Source organism: Corvus brachyrhynchos, unplaced genomic scaffold (genome assembly GCF_000691975.1).
Source record: "Corvus brachyrhynchos isolate BGI_N302 unplaced genomic scaffold, ASM69197v1 scaffold66, whole genome shotgun sequence".
Classification (NCBI taxonomy): Eukaryota; Metazoa; Chordata; class Aves; order Passeriformes; family Corvidae; genus Corvus; species Corvus brachyrhynchos.
The window spans coordinates 4,109,256-4,118,683 of NW_008238440.1; the positions used below are offsets into that span (position 1 = coordinate 4,109,256).

At 48.5% G+C, this 9,428-nt stretch overlaps 1 protein-coding gene across 5 annotated transcripts in view; it reads right to left on the minus strand.

The window, feature by feature from the left end:
- The window catches only part of KCTD15 (potassium channel tetramerization domain containing 15), a 46,758-nt gene that overhangs the window by 14,993 nt on the left and 22,337 nt on the right, over window positions 1-9,428 (minus strand). For all 5 annotated transcript variants that reach the window (XM_017736568.1, XM_017736570.1, XM_008635506.2 and 2 more), the window contains exon 3: window positions 2,321-2,465. In XM_017736568.1, the coding sequence (XP_017592057.1) occupies window positions 2,321-2,465 (145 nt within the window). The remainder of the gene's footprint in view (window positions 1-2,320; window positions 2,466-9,428) is intronic.

Sequence of the window (9,428 nt, forward strand, 5' to 3'; positions counted from 1 at the left end):
AGCAGGAAGACCTGGGAGACACTTTCAAGTTCTGGCTTAGTCGTGGTTGGAAGTGTAATTAATATTCACTGTAAACACACCACTCAGACTTGATAATAAAGAATCACTAGCCTCGGAACACACACCCCACTTTCTCTGCATTTCAGTGTTAACTAAGTCTGAAAACAACACTGAAATAGCAAACACAATAATGCTGGTGTGGTACTTACATTCCAAACTTTCCAAAATAACCATCTGAGCAGCAATTCAAGTTGAAAAGCAACTTGGCTAAACCTTGAGGCTAATAAACTGCTTGATTAAATTAAGGGGTAAAAACTAATAAATATTCAAAACACTTGATAATGCTTTGTTTGACATAAAGAACATTTAATGCAAGTCTCACTGGAAAAGCTGTCAGGTTTTATACCTTAAATAGAGTTTTGCATTTAGAAACACCGAGTGATTCCATTTGCTGCCTTTGATTATTGTCTTCTGTCACTTTAATCATGCTGGCAAAATTACACGATTTCTGTGAAGTCAAATCCGTTTACAATGCAGTTTTAATATAGCTTTACAGCGCATTCTTCTATGCATTTTTATTTAGTTACTCCCTACCTAGCAATGCTCTGCTTTGTTCTCGAGCCCTCATTAGCCTGGGGTTTGCTCTAAAGCTCTCCCAGAGAGGAACTAAATAAAACCCAGTTAACCCTATGCAAAGGGATGGTCTGGAACAGCGGCCTGAGCCCGGGCACAGCGCCGGCTCCCTGAGTCTCTCCAGCCCTGCCAGGGCTCGCTGCACAGACACGTCCTTGGCATCCGCGGGCACTCTCCCCTCCAGGCTCCAGCCAAATCCTGCCTGTTCTGCTACTGAGCACCTCTGAAATCTGGATGCTGGTCGAGGCCATGATCAGCTCAAACTACCTCTCTCTTCTCTCCTACCCTCTCCTCTCACACCTTGTCCCACTGGATTGTCCAAAACATTGCTGCTAAAGCATCTCTCTGGCACCTCTCCCACTTCTCCATCCACCGCCTTTACTGGATCCATCTTATGACCCCTGGGACTGGTCTGGTCTTTAGCTTCACTACTACACAAAGGTTTTCTCCCATTTCTCTGTAGAGTTTTCTCCCACCCAGCCCTCAGTGCTCTGGCTCCCCCCACCCCATACCAGAGCACCCCAAGCCATGGGGCAGCTTCCCCAGCCCATCTGCCACTCGCCAGAAACACCAGTGCTCAGGACAGCCCTTCTGGGCTGGAGCTCCAAACCACCCAGAACTGCCAAAACCTCCCCCTGCCTTGGGACAAGATGTGAGCTGCAGACCCTCCCACAGTGGGGTCAGACTCCTAGCTCAGGTGAGAATGACTGGGTTTGCAGCACGAGGACCAGTTGTACTCCAAAGCAAGAGCCGCCGCCACCACCACCACTCTGGACTTGCTCAGTCACAACTGACCAAGTGATCTTGTGGCCCAGCCAGTACAACAAAGTGAAATGGCATTTCAGAGAAAGCAAGGAGCTTTCCTTCCTAGCAATGCTCTGTGTCCTCTAACTGAGCAGATCCCCATCTGCCATCCCAATTTATTCATCATTTCATCCTGGAATAAGTGCTTTTGTTGAATCTTGTCATCTACAGTTTGGACACTTTTGTCTTCTAATTTTCATACATAAGGGTGACAATGTTGGAAGTTTCCTAAGTGCAAAGCCGAACAAACAAGGCTAAGAGGAGAGCCTTTAAACAATCAGGGCCTGCAAAGAAACAACCAGCACCACGATTTCATACAAAACATGTCCTGCTCCTTAAAAAGCCCTCAGTCAGTTCCATCTCCCAAGAATATTTTGACATTAACTGTGAGCAGATTACTTCCTGAAATCAAAGTATCTGCATTGGTTATGTCTGACACAAACCAACGGGCTTGTTTAAGGGTGTTTCTTTTTTATACCAACAAGAAAAAGATTTACACAGTTCAAGTCCTGTAAGTATCAAATTTAAAACATTTCTTTCAGATTCTGAGCATTAAACCCTGCTAAGTTCAAGTTGCTGATGTTGCTTCTTAATTGTTGTTATACCCTGATAAATAAGCTAAAAATGCGAGAAAATACAATTAGTTTAGAAAAACTGATAGCCATAAGCGTCATCATTTAACTTTTCTTGGTATCCATGACAACCATTGGTCCATTTATTAAATAACAGCATCCCTGGTGTAATACACAAGTACTAAAAATCCCAACAAATAAACAGCAACATTTAGTTAAGTGTGTTTAGGTCAAGCACACAAACCAACCCGCACCAAAAAAAATGACAGAATGGGAGGAAAAAACAGACTGCAGACTATAGCTTTCCTTACCTTAAAGTCATCTGGGAGCAGTAGCTTAGACGTCCTTAGGAAGCTTAATATATATCTGAAAATTTCCCCATCTCGATCAATGAAATAATGTTGCTTTAAACTGTCCAAGACAATAGGCTCTGTGCCATTAAACAGACGACTTATTCTGAAAAAAAGAAGAGAAAAAGAAATGGGCAAAAGAGACAAAATCTCATTACTGCCTTGGGGCTTAAGGGCAACCAATTTAGGTGCAACAATTCAATGTGCATAAGGTAATGCAGGATCTTAATTTGGTGACAAACACATGCACGAGGGTAGGTACCTGGGTGTGTGTGCAGTGAGACACACCAGCAGCGAGGGCCCCACGGCTGCCCTGGCACCAGGCTCGTGCTGCCTTCAGCCAGGGCTGCCAGGCAGGCCCATGGCCCCAACAACAAAAGCACCCTGGAACGCTCAGCCCATGGCTGGCAGAGTGATTTTGGTGAGAACACGAGTCCCTGGCTTTGTTATACATCCCTATCCACCATGTCCTGCTAACAGAGAACCAAGTGGTTACTTCAGAGATGGGTTCCTGGCCACGAGCTTACCTCCAGCTTGGCTGTCATTTGATCAAACACCATCCAAGCCTTTCTGTGCTGAAGGAGAGGCTGCCCATGCACTGAGATGGGCTGTACGGACCTGCCAGTGTCCACCCAATGCAGAATGTTTTGGAAAAACAGAAACCAGTGGCCCATGCAGCATCTACAGCACAGCCTGTGGGACCACAGTGCCACCACCAGCAGTCCTAGGGATGAGTCTGGCAGGAGGAGAGCACCAAGGCAAATCTTTTGCGAGAAAGAGAAAACAGGAGCAAGACCTATGAGACCGAGGGATCAGCTGATTACAGGACCAAAGTACCACATCAGCTACATCACTCCAAGCTTCTCCAGTCCCGAGGAGCCTGCTCCTCAGAGAGCAAACCAGGCATCTGCCTGGCTGCTGCTCCTCCAGCCTCTCCCTTCCAAATGCCTGGCTTCTCTCACAACGCTTTGTCTTCCCATGAGAAATAACCCAGCTGAATATATGTTCTTGAAAGGGAAAACGCAGGAGACAGACAGCAACGACCTATTAAGTAATTGAGTCCATCTCTCTGACAGTGCAGCATTGTTCCCAACTGCAGAGTGTCTCGTCTTTCAAAGTCGAGTCTTAAATAATCCTGCCAGTGAGGACTCCTCCATTTCCCAGAGAGACTATCCCACAGCTGGCTGGATTTCACTATCGAGCCACCCCTTCAAATCGCCCACGAAATCCCCCGTGTGCCTCGCTGAGACCAGGGCAGGGCTTTCCCCTTCCCTGGAAAACAAACTCATCCCCAGAGGCGATGTCCAGCACTGCTGACGAATGCAGCAGCCACAGTCTTGCTGCCTCCCTCCTCCCAGCACCACCACCACACCCCGAGCTTTCAGGCCCAGCAGCGTGGGGAGCATCTGTGAGTGACCCCAGTGCCCATGTGAGCGCTGGCAAGGGGCAGGTTTGCTGCCCCACTGCCCTGCTGGTGCTTCTGGCTGTGCCCCACGCAGCTGGCCCTGGGTTCATGGGCTCCCCACAGCGGTACCTTGCTCTGATCTTCTAACTTGCTAATATAGTTACAAATGTATTAATGCGCCATTTCTATGTAAATAAACTGTGGAAATACTAAATAAAACTGGACTTAGTAAGTCTTCACTGAATTTTGCTAAAAACCTTTCTGCCCTCTTAATTAAGGAAACTCCAGGTTTTACTGCCTGCTCTCATGCCCATGCCAGCATACAGCTAGTCTGAGTTACTTGTGAGAATAACCAACTGCTCTCCTAAACCCTAATTATAACATTTACTGTTTTCTCCAACCTCTGGCATTCCTACAGTATCAGAGAATACCATCCAGTTCACCTGGCAACATTTAATTTATATAATCACAAGGCTCAGTAAGACTACTGTAATTCATTGTTTTCTTTTTCGTTGTTATTTTAGGGCCATTTGCCCAAGACAGTTAAATATACTGCTGTGTACAGCGTTACATTTTATTCCAGGAACCAGACAGTTAATTTATTTCCTTTGCCAGTGTGCTGTGCTGGGATACACTGGAAGCAGAGCAAGCACTGATAGCTTAAGGTTCAGTACATACATTTACTGAGTAAATTTGCATGGCTATTGGAAGTTTTGAGATCTTACATCTAAACAAGCTGAGCTGTGGCTGAACCCTCCTCCCCTTCGCTGCCCTTTCTCTGTGGAGTCTGCAGAAGCAAAGCTGCTCGGCTCTGCACGGGCACAGGGGAAGGTTTGCCAACAACGACAGGGTGCAGAGAAGACAGGGTACAAAATTTTAATGGGCCACTCTTTAATGTAGTAAAGCATTTTTTTGGTAATGAAAACAAAACATGAATTTTGAGGCTCCACTTTGTGGAGTGCCCTGAGCTGTATTTCTTCACCAGCAAAATTACTGCTGGGGAAAGAAACTCACAGAGTGTTGAAAGACTTAACTGCCACCCCAAAAACAGAGTGATGAATAGTTTAAGGATTTATTTGACATTTTAGGGGGCTGCTATGTTCCAAGAAGCAACTTCTTTGCAGCATGTTGTAATGCCGCATGTGGAAAGTGCTCCTGCTTCTCCCGTCTCGCCAGTTTAAACCATACCTGGAAAAGTTCATCGGAAAATGCAATGCTGGGACAGCACAAAATGAACTCAAACAGCAGCTTCAAATGGACAGTTCACCTGATAGGATTCCTCACCATGTGTAAAGCTATGGAAAAGAGCAGCTCCATGCTCTGCACCGGGACATGAAGCTCTCTGTGGATGGGTCTTTGGCGGCCAGAACAAAATGCCTCACACAGAAGCAGAGAAGCAAAATGCACTCAGGCTGTCAGGGAGCTGGCAAGTCAGCAAGTGCAGGGGGACAGGAAGGGCTTTGCACTGTACAGACTTACTGATGATCAATCAGAAATAAGGTACCAGCCTGGCTGGCAGCCTCAGGAAGCTGCTCCCTCCAGTGACCCACCATGTGCCACGAGTTAAAAGTCATGGGGCGCTGCTGCAGCTCAGACTGGGCAGTAGTAACCCCCGTTGTTTTTATGAGTGGTCATGGCAACCTGTACTGGTGGACAAATTAGTTAATGCCATTTTCAGGAGCTGCTTATGGCACACAGGAATGGTACTTCCAGTGATGCTTGTGAGGAGGCAGGAGGCACAGGGAAAAGGAGACAAGGCAAGAAGAACTGCACTGGGATATTACAGCAAAGGGCAAGTCTGAACAATGAACACTTCTTCAGCATTCCCACCTTTTTGAAAGAGATGCTTCACTTTCTAATTTAGAAACACTCGTATAATCTGTGTCCAATATTTAATTTCCATACAGGGAGCAGACAGAGCCAGGATCAACTGCAGCAGTTGCAAGCCTAAGGATGCCAAGCATGTCTTTCCATTGCCTCCGTTGCCCTGGCCAGGTCCCGCTATGCTCACACCATCTGCCCAGTGCACAGATCCTCCCCAGCCGCCTGTTCTCCCTCCTCAGGTGCTCCTGCCCTCCCAACAATGTGCTCTTCCCAGCTGTCTGGTCACTGCTCTGCAGGGCTGCCCTCGAAGGGTCCCTGCCCTTGGCCACCGCTGCTGCAGAGCCACCGCCGGGCTGGTGTCCAGCCTCCAGCCTGGCACCTCGAGCCCTGGCTGGATGCACTTCTCTGTCTCTCCCAAGAGCCAGAACACCACCTGTTGATCCCATTCCTACTGTTTCTTTGTGCTTCTGTTATTTCTGCTAAAGGCTTTTACATTTTCAATAATGTTTTGCCAAAATGCCGAGGGGCGAGCTTCTAGCTTTGTACCAATTTTACTATGATATTAAGATCTTCTTTTATTAGATTAAAAACAAACAACACAGTCAGCCAACCCACAAGGACAAGAGTGCCAGTAAATTCTTTTCTTAGTTTCTTGGGCAAGGAAAGAAACTACTTGTGCTGCCCGCAAGTACCTACAGAAGGCTGCTACAGAAGGCTGCCCACCCCTCTGAATCCTGGGGACCAATTCTCCAGCCTGCAGGCTCCCTGCAGCACCTGTTGAGGCAGGAGCACAGAGGGGGCCTGCAGGGCAGTAAGTCCAGCCCCCACAGCAGAGCTCACGACACACCGTCTCCTTCATCAACTCTCCCAACTCCATTTCAGAAGCAGCCAGGGCTTTTGGCACCCCCAGCTCCCTCCACAGCACCTTTGGTCTTCCCAAAGATCATCACTGAGCACAGCTGTGGGTCTGCACATCACACACAGCTGTTGGGAAGTTTCATGGCACTTTGGGACAGAAAAGTTTTTGGGGTGGGGCAGTTTGCTTTCTGGTTTGCGCCAGTTTAGCCATTGTCTTGGCAGCTTTACTTTGAACAGGAGATAGAAGTTCTTTGCTAATAAATCTGATTCCAGAGGTCTTAAGAAGAGCAGCCAGTATTGTGCGACCTGTGGGACAACCAGCAACTGGGGCTGTGGCACCATGAGGCCCTAAGGCCCTCAGGTCACTCTGCTGTGGAGGCCACTGTGGTCGTCGTCCCCTGTGCACCAGTCTGGCCAGCACAGTGACACAGCATAAGCAGAACTCTCCATCTCAATATTGCACTAAAAGTATTAATTTAAGTAATTACATGATTAATATTTAACTGTTCAGTGATATTTTTGTCATTCATAATTTAGTTGTTTACATTTATTAAAAATTGATTTTGTAGACACTTTTTCTGCCCAATGTCAAATCAGCAGGGAATGCACATTTCAGTGAACTGTCATTAAAACGTGTCTCTTTTCTAGTATTATGGGAGGACAGGGGAGGAAGGGAGAAATGCCTGTCTGTGGGTCCTGCATACATGTGGCAGGGAAGCTCCTGAACCTGCCCCCTCTGTGTGCCCTCCTGTCCTCAGTGCAAATGCACAGTGGAGCCAACACGAGCTCTGCAGCTCTCCCTGTGCTTTATGGGGGCTGTCAGCTGTACTTGGCATTTGGGCTTGGCTGTGGAGCTGGAGAAGGAGAAGGCGGCTGTGGGAAAAGCCACAGGGAGGAAGAAAGGATTGTTTAGAGGCAGGACACTGAGCATGACCTAAAACTACCCTGCGGGACACGCTAGCAAAGCATCCCCAGCGGATGAGCAGAGTCCAGTCATTGCTGCTGAGCACAAACAGTGCTGCTTATCTCCTAAATATTTGCCCAGAGTGGGTAGGATAGATACTGTTATCTGCTTGGAAGAGAAAAAATGCCATGAATTGGAGCAGAGGTGCTTGACAGGCCTTACACCATGTCTGGCACTGCTGCCTGCATAGCTGTGTCTGTCAGGAGTCTGCTACTTGTCCTGTCCCAAGGCAGTAACTGCTGGGAAAGGACTGTGGAAAGCCTCTGAAGCGCCCGTGCTAGGAGCCAGTTCTCTGCTGGCACTGCCACACCCCAGCTGAAGCAGCACAGGTTGAGTGGGCAGTGCTGTCAGACCTTCCCAGTAGCATTTTTCCTATTTCCATTATTTCTATAAAACTGTTTGGATTTGTGCGTAAGTTCCCAGCAAAGCAAACCATAATGGGGAAAGCACCTGCAACTTTCCCCAGGGAGGTACCTTAAAACACCTTTCAGCCTGTCTGAAAAGCAGGCCAGGCTGGCCAGAGGAGGACAGGGATAACACGGTGGATGGGTGTCATCCACCTTCTGGCCTGGCATTAGTTACAAGAGAGAGGTGTGAAGGCATTGCCTCTGCCAGCACACAAGCTCTCTCACGCCCTGGACTGCGAGGAACGTGGCTAAAAGTTGCATCTGCCTGCAGTAGGTTTTCTGATCTGCCTCAGTTTAAAACTTCAGCTACAATTAGTGTGACAGTTGAATGGCTGTACCACACCTTCCCTCCCTGTTCTCTGAGCAGTGATTTTAAGCCCTTCTCCAGCTGAGAGAAGAAAGCACTGAAGAGAGGCAGGAGCTGCAGCACGGTCGGTGCCCACCCAACCTGGCTGTCCTACACTGCAGAAACCCTGTGAGGCTTTGCCCCTGCAGCTCTTCCACTTTAATCAAAGACAACATCTTCACCACCTAAGACTGCTGCAGGCATCTGCTTGGCTTGGAGGGTGTTTCAGCTGGGGAGAATTTTAAGCATCTTTTGTTTGGACAGTGATGAGGAAAAGCTGTGTGTGAGAGTCTGAGTCTTGAACTTTGGGTATAAACTGCTGCTCTGCAAACCATGACATCCAAGAGCCACGTGTGCCTGAAGGCACAGAGAGGTGCCCCCAAAAGGAGTTTCTGGCAAAAGTAGGTACTGGATCAGGTACCAGCTTCCAGTCCCAAGTGCAGTGCAGGCATCAAGCCTGTGGTGTCACACAGGTCACCCACCACTCCACGTGCTCCAGACATCCTGACCACTGTCTCCTTCTCCTAATACTCCCACATGGCTGGGGCAAACAGCTACCCTTCAGCAAGGCTGCCTCAGGTACCAGTGTCTACAGGCACTGCCTGGCATCACTCAGCCCCAGATCCGTCCCTGATGGCACAAGTGAGCTACCACAGATGTTCAAAACAAAACGGGCCTGTGAGAAACAAACAGAGATACTAAAGCCTCCATTTTTAACAAGAGCATCAAGCAGTACGGTCCAATCTCAGCAGAAGGGCGGAGGAGTGTTTTGGGTTGGCATGGCCAAGCTTAAGTAGCAGAGGGGCTACAGAGGTGGCTTCTGCGAGAAGCTGCCAGAAGCTTCCTCTGTGTCTGGCAGAGCCAACCCCTGGCAGCTCCAAAGACAGATGCACCACTGGCCAAGGCTGGGCCAATTAGAAATGGTGGTAATGCCTCTGCAATAACAGATTTAAGAAGAAGAAAGAAAAAAAGTTACTGCACAGTTGTAATTGTGGCCAGAGAAGAGCAGGGTGAGAACATGTGAGAAGAACAACTCTGCAGACACCAAGGGCAGTGCAGAAGGAGGGGGACAAGGTGCTCCAGGCACCAGAGCTGGGATTCCTCTGCAGGCCATGGTGAAGCAGCCCAAGGTGAAGCAGCTGTGACCCTGCAGTCCCTGGGGATCCATGGGGAATGCAGAGATCCACCCGCAGCCCACGGGGATCCACAGGGAATGCAGAGAGCCACCCACAGCTCCTGGGGACCCACAGGGGATGCAGAGATCC